Genomic DNA, 13,220 nt, shown 5'->3' with positions numbered 1-13,220 from the left:
CGCATATGATCCATGAACAGAAAATTCAGTTATTTTCCTGACACTAAACAAGCTTAAGGAACAGTCAGTGCATTACAGAATTTGGGACTTTACCGATTTTGCAGGTTCGAAGCACCTGATAGGTGATAACAGATTATTACGTATGTAATAAATGAATAGAAAATACATTTTCAACATTTCTGTTCCATTTCAAAGAAGTTTCTGTAGGGGTAGCAAAGGCGGAAGCAAGAGGTGCATTAACAAATTAGGTGATTTTTGAGCGTTCCATACAAAGATTGCATTTTTCTAGTCTTTTAAAGTAATACGTTGAATTGTAATAAAACAATGATTATTTTTCATTGTTACTCTAGTACGAATGTTTATAAAAGACTCGGAAATCAGACATAATCAACTTGTAGGCTAGAACAGATTGACGAGGGAATGATGTTTATTTATTTAATAATCACCAGATGCAGCTCAGAGGCTATTTTATACTGGATATCTAACAAACATAGGCGGAACTAGAGGGGGGCCAGGGAGGGCCGGCCCCCCTAGAAGCAAAGCTTGCCCTCCCCAGAATTTTTCTACTGGACGAAAATAATGTCATTAGTTTACCTCAATTTACGCATACCAATTTTAGTGATGCTTGCATTCGACATATTTAATAGTGTCTATACTCTTCCCTCATTGGTGGAACTATTTTCCTAGGGGGGCGGACATGGCCCTTTAGTTCTGAAAATTGGAAGAATCTTTCGGAAGACCTTGTTATAATGCTTATATATATATATATATAAATAAATTCTGAGTCTCCCTTTCCTCGCACTCATTATAAGCTCTTCAAGTTATGCAGTTCTTCTAACACGAGACTGTCACGTATCAGTTCAGTGAAAATATATTACATCATAAATCTGCTTAAAATTGTGTATTTCCCCTATATTCAGCTGCTACTAAATAACTACCTAAATCTACTCTAATTATGAAATCTCAATTTCCTATTACTGTTTTACTCGCGCAATTCTGAGCGAGAGTACGTTATTCGTCAACAACTATCATGTTCTCACAAGGAAGGGACATGAACCTGTCATCCGGACATGGGAATCAAACCTAGTCCATTCGATAAACAAAAATATGTTCATGCACAAAAAATTAGGTGCCATGGACAACGGAGTAAATCCCTGGGTCCCATTAACCCTGTTAGTATGAAGAAAATCGTAGACTCGAAGTGAAATAGCTATTGAGCCGTTCCAGGTCAAATCAACAATTTGAAGAGAAAATTTATCTTACCGTCTGAGATTGTCATGAAATTTTGTACAAGGATACTATTCATATAGACTAAGAAAAATACCAAATTTCATCTTTATATATCAACCGGTATTGTAGATAAGGCTATATAAATTAAAAACAACAATATGTTCAATGTATTTTGAAACTGGAATTGCGGCTCTCCTGATTGAGCTGGCTGAGGTGTCATTTTACAGCATTTTTCATGCCCTTTCCTGTGGCGTACATCAACATATAGGCTAATACAGATTTTTTTTTTTTCAAAATCAGAATAAAAATTTTATTTCAAAAGTTTGCAAAAAGCACATATTTTAAAATTTTGAAATTAATTCCATAAATAGATATTATTGTTGTAAAGCACCTGGCAAAGTATAAGATTGGGATGATAATGGGTTCATTGTTAAAAATTCAAAAGAAACACTAGAGTTTTCATTAATAGCCTGTACTCTTCTGAAAAATACAAGTATACGGTTTTTATTTTTTTATTTTTTTACTTGTGGGAATAAAGGGTTTAGTAGAGTAATGGGTTTAAAATATATCATACAGACTTGTAATCGGCTGGCAACACTTATTAGCTTATATTCTAAAAACTTTAACTTAAAGCTAAGTTGAAGTACTGATACTTTTGAAGTTTATTTTATAAAATAATACTAATACATGTTTCACAACTAAAAACGTTACTGTACAAAAACGTGGTTTGTAAAAAGTATACATCTAGCACTGGTGCAACAGCAGAGTTGGCTGGTTTAAAACAGATCGCTTTTTTTCTCTTAAATAGTGTTAAAAAAAAAAAAAAAGCCACAAATCGTGTGAATTTTATAGTGACATTTTCACATATATAGGAATTGTCTGTGTTCGATGAATCTAATTTTCGCCTTGTAATTAAGGGTTCCCGATGAGCCCACAAAATTTCTCCCAGCCGGAAACCGAGTAGTGGTTCAGATGTCACTTTAAGTAACATGTCCAATCCTTCATAACCTCGCTGTTACAGAAGGACGTTAAGCCTAAACAAATCAAACGAGCTGAAACGGCTTTAGCGGGTAAGCCAGTACCTACTCAAAAATTTTGAAAATTATAAACAACTAAAAGATAATAAATACGTCCCCAGGGACTGACTTCGTTCTCCATAACAATCTCGTGTTAGGAGAACTAACTAACGTGAAGATTTTATAAAGAGTGCGGGGAAAGGGGGACTCAGAATATATATACATATATATATATATATACATTATATATAAGCACTATAACAAAGTCTTCTAAAAGATTCTTCCAATTTTCAGAACTAAGGGGCCATGCCCCCCAAAGGAAAATATCGTAGTTACGCCAATGCTAACAACAACAAGGAAAGGATTTGGGAAGGTATCGGCCAGGGACTGTTAAAGTAGGTATCATCCCGGCATTTGCCTGGCAGGACTGAGAGAAACACTGGAAAACCCGTCAGGATGGTCGGCAGCGGGAATCGAACCCATGATCTCCCGAATGCGAAGCCAACGTTGTACCACTTGAGCCACTTGATATACGTAATCAACAAAGAGAAGAACATGTTACTTTAAAGAAGGCTACGGCGTCGAAACTTAAATTTGTTTTGTGCGTTTTTTCAGTAAGTATATCTTCCCGATGTGTTATTTGTTTGAACTCACACACATAGTACAATAAATCTTGTATGTCATGTAACAGTTTTTCCCTGTTTTTGTATTTTTAATTCACAATAAAAAAAAAAAAAAATACTGCTTATAATGCATATGAAAGTTAAAACTTAAGTGCAACTTATTATATACATGGATTAATTTTTTGGGATTCATAATAAAAATGTGCTAAGAATTAAAATTGTTTGCAATATGTTTTCGAAATTCATGTTTATTTTCCAGGTTTTGTATTATTATCTGCATCCACTACTACTTAAGTGAGTTTTTGTATTGTAGAGAAGCGAAACAAAACCTGCTTTATCAGTTTAAAGCACAATTTGGAAAAAAGCCCAAAATTTTCCAAGAAAAAAGCGAAGCAGAAAAGACCGAGCCCCCCAAAAAAAGTTTTTTTTTTTTCGAACCCTTGCATCTCTACTTGGGACTGAAATTAAGTTAACAACTCGCAATCAATTCAAAATTCAAGTCCAATACTTTCACTTAAATGGCATAATTAACATTTTAATATTAATTCCTAATGTTTTATCTTCAGTTCGTGACTTGTATTACGCGAAAAGAAAGATTTGATTTAAATTTTTAAAAAAATCAAAAATGTTTTTTTTTTTTCCACCCTAGTACGGAGGTAAACAAACATGGTAATGACTGTTCAAAGACTGAAGTTCAGTGTTCTTGGTTTCGGTGATGATATATTTCAAAGATAAAGTCCATACCGGAAGAAAAGATTAAGGAACGAAATCAAAACAAGGCACGTAAAATATATTTCATTAGTTTTATAAAGGGGGTTCCCGTGTTCTAAAACCTTCCCCATGACAAGTATTATTGAAACTCCATCTTTCCACAAAAAAAAAAAAAAAAAAAAAAAAGTTTATTGTAACTACCCTCGCTTGAGCATATACCCACAATCACTGACGCGCCTACCCTCCGGACACACCCCCGCGCGGGCTCACCTCCGTCGTCCTTCGCTGACTTGGTAAAATAGCATTAGTGCTTTTTAGTGGCCACGTAGCATAAGTTGTTTTTTTTTTTTTTTTTTTGCACTGTTGTTTTTATGCAATACGTTCAGAAGCTGCATTTGTACGAAAATCGTAGAAGAATTGTAATTTTTCAACAATTACTTCTGGTGGCCCCCTTGAATTTTATCTATTATACCAAGTCAGATATTTTTATGTCGCCGATCACAAATGTTCAGGGAACAATAAGAAAGAAATAAGTGAAAAAATTATAATTTATCAACAATTCCTCCTATTAGTGCACCAAAAGTAACCTGTACGAAAAAAAATCGTTCTTACCGGTACCGCTTTTCACACGTACCTGTGACAAGAGTCTGTTTAGTAATTCCAGAAATGGTACTCTTTGTAGCCGAAAGAAGAATTTATGTGAAATAGTATAGCCTATTTACTCATTATCTGGCGGCTCCCATTTTGTAATATCCTAGTACTGCATTTGTCACTGGAGGTATAGATGTTGTAAATGAAAAGATACTAAAAATCAGCTTTTAAACCACTGCATGCATGTTGTACACGAAAGACGAACTATATTCTAATATATAAAAAAACAAGTCCAAAATCAAGGACGGGCAAATACCACTAAACGATATTACAATTAAAAATTGTTTCCAGATTCCACTTCAATAGTAGCATTACTGCATAAGCTACTTGTATTTCTAGTTGTTTCCATTACGAAGAAAGAGAAAGGCCAAAAATTCATACGTTTATCAATACAATGCAAAAAATCAACTTTCTACTTTCTTTTATCAATTCATGGCCTCGGTCTACAAACTCATAAACATTCGAAGCGGCTTTTAAAAAGTATATATTTCATTCAATTCAGAGCTAATTTTTGTGGCAACTGCTAATAATTTTACTTTTTGTTCTAAATTCCTGTATACTTACTAAGCTTTATGTTAGGAAATTAGCTGAAAATTTGATTCTTAAAAAACTGCTGAATACAGCCTAACCTGTCAACAATATATATTCAAGTGGGGTGAAACCTGTCCTTCAATTACTGAATTATACTAACTTGGAGAGCTTAACTGAACATCATTTCAACATTTGTACGAAAATTATGAAATAACATATCAAAAAGTAAAAATATAAATTTCCAAGCAACTATACAATTTTTTCTACGTTATCTTTTATTACATCCCTGTTACGTTGGCAGCCATTTGCCCTCATAATGAACATCAAGCCACCACTGCACATTAGAGGTATTTTTTCAATGTTAAAGCCCACGTAGACCATCCCAGTTATTGGAACCTTTAAGTAAATTACATACATAAAAGATTTGCATACAATTATAGCATTAATTCTCTCATACTAAAAATATATGGATCGAAATCTTACCCTATAACCGCGAAAACGAAAGCACTACACAACACGAGTGCCACCTATAATCGATACGGGAACTAATTAATATCATCCATCTTCATATGAAAGTATACAATAGAAATGCTTCACATCAAAAACTAAATAGAATATAAATATCAACATGGGTATGGAAAAGCTAAATTAAACAATACATATTTTTAAAATTAACTTCAATCTTCATTTATTAGACATCTCATAAGTAAATTGCTAGATTGATAAGGGTCAACTGAATATAAAGAGAACTTATTTGAATCCATATTTGGTACTGTTTTATATACCGTCAATAAGGACGACTATTCGAAGTGAAGCTTTTTAGTGTCTCTTTCAGCAGGGGTGCTATATGAGACATGGATCTACAGCTTAACTTGGAATCCAAACTATACGACCTCCCAATGAGAATTGAACCCAAGTGTTACACACATCTGAAGTGAAGCATACAAGTAACTTAATTAACTACTATTACTATCGTAAATTACCACGTTCAATTGCAACTAATGACAGTGATTTTATACGCTTATATTTCTGGTGTGTGTATAAGATGGATGACCTCTCATTATTTAGTTGAAATCAGATTTTTAAAAATTTCAGTGTTGGCCTCATTTTGTAAAATTTTGCCTCAATGCAACACAAAAATTGCGTTTTTGTTTTCGATAGTTGACATAGCAGTTATTATCACTCTTATTGCATTTTCTCGCTGTTTTCCTTCGCAGTTTGCGAAGCCTGACAAGAAGTCAGATCCGTTGTCTCCTGAAATCATATTGACCAATCTGATTCTTCAAGTTATAAATTCGCATAAATAGCTAATTATGCACCATCTTGTGGTAACATAGGTAAGTCCGAAAAAATTGAAGGTTGCAACGCGCACTCTGATACACAAGTAATATAATCCTGTGCACTTCAAGTTACAAGAAAGATAAACGAGAGAAGATTCAGAGAAAGCAAAATTTTATTACAAAGTAAACAATGGTTAGAAAGAAAATAGACAATAGAATAAGAACACTTATTGAAAATGGTGTAAAATTAGGCCACAGAACGATGTTTGTTGTAGTAGGTGATAAAGGGAGAGATCAAGTAAGTAAAATTTTTTTTTGGCATGTATGCTATACTTATACTTGACAATAATGTGGTTTCTAATTGTGTTATACTTGTTATTAAAGTGTAGTCTAGAATAGAGGATCTTGCAGATAGACAAGCTCTTGGGAACTTTTGCTCCAGATTTGTATGGATCCATGCATAAATTCATTGCATGTGCTCTTATTTTTCGGTAAATCGACTCTCTGCATCTTAAACAATAATTTTTTGGAGTGGACTCCCATCATTCATCGACAGGTAATAGTTAAGAACAGCTACTTCTCATCTCCCGTGCACGAGGATACATCTTACTGTTGCACTACCTAAACACCCTAAGTACAAGGGCAAGAACTCAGTATATTACCTACTTTTTAACATCCTAGATAGTCAATGAATAATTCCTGAAAGTATGGCGTTTTTCGTCCTTCCCTAAATGGGAAGTACGGCTCCTTAACTATAACCCATCGACATTAGTGTTGTATCGCCGGACCAATTTAAAAATCGAAAAAAGTACCAAAATGTAGCTACTGCATTCGGTTATATTTAGTTGGGTTACATTAAGTTACGTTAGATTGTTACATTAGGTTTGGATCATAAAAACTAGTGCAGAAAACTGTGTTAGGTTGCCATTAAAAACCATGAATGCTATCTAACCGAGTCAGCGCAGAGTGAGGCTGGTGGGCCCAAGCAGTAGCACGGAGCAAGCGCATTAACGACGGTGGCTATACGCCTAACCGAGGATAGTGAAAACATGTTGGGTTTGGCAATCATACAATTTCTGTGCAGTTTTACTATACGGTTCCATAATATAAGTAGTAGTAGAGATGGGTTAGAAGCCCCTCAGGGGTTGGTTGGGTTTTGTTCTCGACAAAATTGTCAAATTAATGGAATGCCCAAATTTTCTGTACATTTTACATTGTGCGAATCCGTATAGTAAAAGTGCACCCAAATTTCAATAGCAGTTGTCAAGGTTCCATACTAGTAACGCTTCACTTGTAAACATTGAATACAGCTTCGGTACAGTTTGCAGAAATACATTGCCGTTGAGTTAGAAGTCACTTTCTTTAAAGCTGAGGCTCATAAACTTTTGCAGTTTCAAGAAGGAAATCGTGTACAACAGCTTCTTAACTGTCGCTCGTTATTTTTGAATAGTTCTTTGTAACTCACACCCTTGACATACACGCGCCCGCGCCACTATTTTACAAAAAAAAAAAAAAAACTTAGTATATAAAATAAATGAATAAAATGTAAAACAAAAATGAAAAAAAAATAAAATAAAATGATGATGATGATACTGATATTGTGTTTCTGTATGACGTTCACTTTCCTTAAGACTATGGTTGCGTGAATGTGTCACTGATTGCTGAACGCGAACCCACCGGGCCCAGACGGGCAAGCTGTCAACACTCAGTTACCCATCCACTACACCAATCATCTCCGGAAAGTAGAACTCAAATCGTCCCAAAATGTGAAGTTTTCTAAGCTTCCCTCATTCTCACTCGCAGTCCAGTATCCCGATCCGCAGGTCATAGCCTGCATCCCATCAAGAGATAAGGTTACAAACCACAACCCGACAGAACAAGATACTGACCCAAGAGTGAAACTGACGGTGAATGCTTCGAAAATCTAAATGTTTGTGTTTACTAACCCAGATAAAAAAAATTCTCGAATCAAATCTAAATCGCGCAACGGGATGGAATTTCAAAAAACCTGAATGCCAAAGTGAATTTAGTTGATCTTATTAACGGAGTGAAATTTTCTGGCAGGTCTGTGATTCCAACCCCGGTCACACTAAGTGAAATCAATTCTGTACACTTTCAAGACGCTATGATTTACTTTCGTTACACTGTTCACGTACTGCTTTAAACACTTTACTTCCTGAGTACTAACAATACTATTGAAGTTACTTTACTACATATATTTAAGTGATTTAGCTTTGCACTGGATAATGAAAGATTTTGTTTCGACTCGCATACTTTATTACACTAACTTCTTATATGATAAGAAATGACAGGAGAATACATATTTAAAAAAAAAATCGCAAAGGTTGGAAATTGAGGAAAATTCCTGACATAGCAGAATGAATAAGCTTGTTTGGATACAAACTGATTAGAATGACATTTTCTCTCCACATCTCGTGGGTAACCTTCATGTGTTTTAATTTCCATTGACTATAAACAAATCATATGTCATCACATTTTGTTACGAAATGAAAAAAAAAAAAAAACCTTATTACAAAACACTATACGACACACGTACTATTTTCCATGGCTGTGTGCATACTAATTTTCTTTCTTTAGTATTTTCTCTTGGTCAAGGTTGTGTAAAGTGGGACTGGCACAGAGGATTTATACCAGTAGGGTGACCTCTTGTATAAGCTCAGACCTATTCACATTTTCTTCCACAACAATAAATCATTTTCTTGACATTAAAGAAAATACCTATTAGAAAATTCAAATCAAAATTTACACTTAACCTAATCCCTAGCCTAACTATCTAAAACTAACTTAACCTAACACATAGAAAATTCACTTTGTCAGACATATTCATAGAATAGTATGCACAGCCGGTTCCAAGGACGTACAGAACATTTTCAGTCAGCTTACCAATTCTTTAAATAAAATAAAAAGAAAAAAAAAATCTGCATAAGGTTTCAAAACTGAACTTTTGTTTTGCTAATTAAGGGAATTTCCAAAACACAAAACGGATATTTCACTGTTAAAGAGTATCTCCCATTAGCAATAGCTATGCAAGCACCCTTGTTATCGATGTGAGTCGAAACTTTGTATACATTTTGTCTCATCGTATTCAAACTACAGTGAAGGTAAGCACAAACCAGAGAATGGATTAATTTAGTAATATAGCAGTACGGAAAAATAATAAATAAAAAAAAATATATACGAGATTACATATTCAAGATATAATTTTGGGGTGAAATGTATGTACTCGAAAGTATACACATTTCATGGACTGTTGGTAACAAACGTCCACACTGAAACTCCAAAAGAACAATCCTCCCCCCCTCCATTGAACGAGTGAATTATGTTACATCGTTGAGTTTGTATAATGTACAACTTAGGGAAAACTACGCAGCGTTTAGAACATTTTATAAGGCATCACAACACCAATAACATAACACATTTTTCAATCCGAAAGAGGTTCGAAATTTAGCAGGTTAGTGTGGCCGAAAACAACAATAATTTTGATGCTATCGTCTATAACTTACTTGATATGTTCCATGGAAAAACTAATAAATACTTCCCTCCTACGTCTGATGATTGTTGTTATTCTTGAAGCAATATTCTACACCACCGCCTCTTACCGAGCGATTACATGGTGTTTTCCAAAAAATATTGAAGTTCTCCTTCGAAACCGGGCAATTGAACTGTACCAACACAATGGCTTACGTCAGCCACTCACACCCTGACGTATGAATTTTGCTCTCACAACTGTAGCTTCATCGTCCATTGAGCACAGCAAAACACTCTCTGTATACACAGACTGCCCAAAGACATCAAAGGTATCAATTATTTAGTGTCGTAACCTTTAAATACTTCTCTTTTCACGTTTTTTTATGGACTGAGATTATCGTACGTCCATCACTAAACACCGCTTCTGGAAAAGACAAAGACAATGGGAAGGAGATCCCTAATTGGAGGTTCATTGTGACGTAACTATACGATGATAGGCATTTCTCTCAAGATCAAAGGAGCCGAAAAATCTCAACCACAACTGTGATTGCGGAAGATCCAATCACAGATAATTTAGATTAAACAAAGGGATGCTTCAAGAAGCTACTATGGCTGACTTTACAAATGAAAATTTTCAATAAGATTTTTTGAAATAAAAAATTGTGAATTCTTTTGAAGATCCCCTAAGCCAAAATATGAATGAAAATTGATTGGAAAGGATTAAAAACGACCAGAAATTACCTTATTTCCTAAAATAATATTATATTTTAGCTAAATATACAAATAATTATTCAATGTAAATATATTACCATATATTTCCCTCTAAATATACTAAAATCAGTAGTTCAAGGAACTTAACGCAAATTTCGCGACCTACTTCAAATCGAGTCATTGATTTAATTATATATATTAAAATAAAATTTTAATAAATATAGAATTCATATATACACTGGTTGCCCAAAACTTCCGGGCCATGTTACATTATACGATGTATAAGGTAACAACTATATCATAAGAAGTGTACCTCTCCGCGAAATATTCCATCTGCCTCCATATGTAGTGCCGCTCTCAGCATTAAAAACAATCACCTTCTTAACTTTTACTATTCCCTCACCTGACTTTCACTCATTCTTCGTTAGAAACTTAAATAAATTCTTCAATTGACCCTGTAAATCTCCCAAAATTGGTCCGATTTTACAGCACTTAACCCCATTCATCTGTGCAGATTCACTTTAGGAAAGCTTCAGTTTAAGTAGTACACGATAAGAACTCATATGCAGAGGGCATTAACTAACTTGTGCTAGGTGGGCACTAAAAAATCAAAAATGCTATCTAAAGGAAGTAGTACTGCAGCAAGGAGACCAAGCGTTAGCGAGAGGATGCATCCTTATTAAGCAGGCGCGTCTGCGACGGTGGTGTAATACAAAAATAAAGATAACGCAAAATACTGTAATGGTATAAAAACACTCACCTTACATGTTGAATTATGCATTTGTATGTCACAAGTTAAGAATTTTTAGGTAATATCTCGATATTTTTTTCATTGCTAGCCAGGGTTGGCTGGTTTAAACCAAGGTGGTTTAAGCCAGCTGTTTTTTTTTTTCAAAAAAAAAAAAAAAAAAAAACCTGGTTTAAACCGAAATATGTCGTAAAGATGTAAGTGTTCGTAAAATCTTGATCAACACACATCTGTGGGTTATCACGTTTCACTCCCGCACATTATTCGTATTATATTCAGACCTAATTCCCCATTTATTACTCAAAGAGATTATACTACTATAGCAGTTTCTGCTTTTTTAAATGTAAGTTTATGAATGTTTCTTCTGTGAGTTTTTTTAATAGTTTGTTATTATTGTAATGCAAGTGCAATCAAAGAAAAATTCTAAATATTGTTTCGTTTTAATTATGTTAACTATTGATAAAATACATGGAAATACCGTACGTAGGGGGGGGGGTCATACAAACCCCACGAGGGGCCTTTATTGAAATCAGAAGTATCTTTGGTAGTATTTATGTATAAATGGGTCAGAGCCAAAGTGGACTCAAATAAGTCACTAAGTCAATAAGTATCATTATTCACTTTTCTTACTGACATGCAGATTACATCGTTGTAGTTCTTTAACTTGTACTAATAAAAGTCGTTGTAAACAAACTTGGACTATTACAGTATTTTGAAATTGTCCATATGTAATTCTTTATAATGATTTCAATTGTGCAACTGTTTATCTTCTTGTCCTTCTGAAATGACTCTTGACATTTATATTAACAAGTATGTAAAGGTCAGAACAACGTATTTTTATCATGAGTCCTTCGTGAGTCGGCAGACGTATCGTATTTGTGGCCAATTAGTCCCGGTTTCGAGTTCAAATAGAGGACAATTTATCTCGGATGTAAGGCGAGAAGCGGTTTGGATTCCGCTTTAAGGTTATGTGGCCCCTTCCAACATAACCCGGTTTTTACATAATAACGCCAAGACGAAACAAACTTATTTCTGTCCATATATGATATGAATATATACAGGAAATTATTTAAACCAAATAAACCTGGTTTTAAAAAAAACAACAGTTTTTTCAATAAAAACCATGGGTCAGTGAGGGTAATTATGAGACACCCCTCACTTGCCTTCAACCACTGTTGGTAAATACAAATTAAGAACGCAGATATTTAATAACATCCTTCACAATGCTCTGTCTACATTTTCAAGTTTCAGTATACAAAAGTTCGGATGTACCATTTTTTTTTAACAAACTCATTAAAAAAAAAAAAAAAGTTTTGAAATTTGAAATCCTATCATTAACTTTTATATCTACTCCTGTAGTAGTATCACTGTTGTAAAATCAATGGGTATTGGTGGAAACCTGGTAGGTCAGCAGTTATAGGTTAAGTTGAATTTGGGTTTCAGAGTTACAATTTCTCTTGTAGTTGTATCTCATTTTGCTTATATGCAGGGTAATTATAAAACAAATGCTAGATTAATGTATTTGAGAAATAACTGAAATCTTTCTCTGTATCCTAGTAAGACTATTCATGGCTTTGGATTAATTGTTTTAACAAAAGAGACACTGACCAAAGCTTAAAACTTTACTTTATTTTAAATTATAATTTGTAACTGTTACGGATATCTAGCATATCCTTTTTCAGACACGATCGAAATTAATGAAAATACAGACATATATATAAATGTTGTTATAACAGAGTTTAAATTCTTTAACCGTCATATATATATTCATTGTTATAAAAAAATTTTAAATTCTTTTAACAGTCATACATAGAGTCATTGTTGTACTTTTTTATTTTTATTTATTTATTTATTTATTTATTTTTCTTATTTACCGAGGCCTTCAGCCCATCCTATAAGTCTTCGTATTCACTTTCCAATTAATCACTTCCTTTATTTTTGGTTCTTATAAGGGCCTTTTATTTTTATTTTTTTTTTAATTTTTTTTTTATTTATTTATTTTTTTTTTTTCTCTATGTTATTCAAACTTCCTTGCCATGATTCATTAATTGGTAAGCCCCCTGTCCAGTTCATCAGTTTATCTCTTCCTACTTTCTTTATCCAATCCGCTTCTTTCCACTTCCTTATTATCATTCTTTTCTCCATCTCCAATACTTCCGTCTTATCCCAATTAATTGCGGGATTCGTCTCCTTAACATGTTTGTATATGACATTGGTATCTTTTTTCTTC

General features: G+C 33.9%; 2 protein-coding genes across 5 annotated transcripts in view; one reads left to right on the top strand and one right to left on the bottom strand.

Moving 5' to 3' along the window:
• bon (tripartite motif-containing protein bonus) overlaps positions 1-5,349 on the bottom strand; it is a 115,980-nt gene extending 110,631 nt beyond the window's left edge. Inside the window, exon 1 of one of the 4 annotated variants that reach the window (XM_081739151.1) lies at positions 5,246-5,349. The gene's annotated coding sequence lies outside the window, so the exon portion shown is untranslated. Of the gene's footprint in view, positions 1-4,214; positions 4,672-5,245 lie in introns of those variants that run through there. The other 3 variants (XM_081739152.1, XM_081739149.1, XM_081739150.1) reach the window with 3 other exon arrangements.
• A 759-nt stretch (positions 5,350-6,108) lies between these two features.
• Positions 6,109-13,220, top strand: part of l(1)G0020 (RNA cytidine acetyltransferase l(1)G0020) — a 77,314-nt gene continuing 70,202 nt past the window's right edge. Inside the window, exon 1 of the mRNA XM_081739148.1 lies at positions 6,109-6,340. Coding sequence (XP_081595274.1) covers positions 6,233-6,340 — 108 coding nt within the window. The 5' untranslated portion in view covers positions 6,109-6,232. The remainder of the gene's footprint in view (positions 6,341-13,220) is intronic.

Source organism: Thermobia domestica, chromosome 14 (assembly GCF_964235325.1).
Source record: "Thermobia domestica chromosome 14, izTheDome1.hap1.1, whole genome shotgun sequence".
In the NCBI taxonomy this organism is placed as follows: Eukaryota; Metazoa; Arthropoda; class Insecta; order Zygentoma; family Lepismatidae; genus Thermobia; species Thermobia domestica.
Note: the sequence above shows the minus strand (reverse complement) of the source record. Positions and strands in the feature narration are given on the sequence as shown.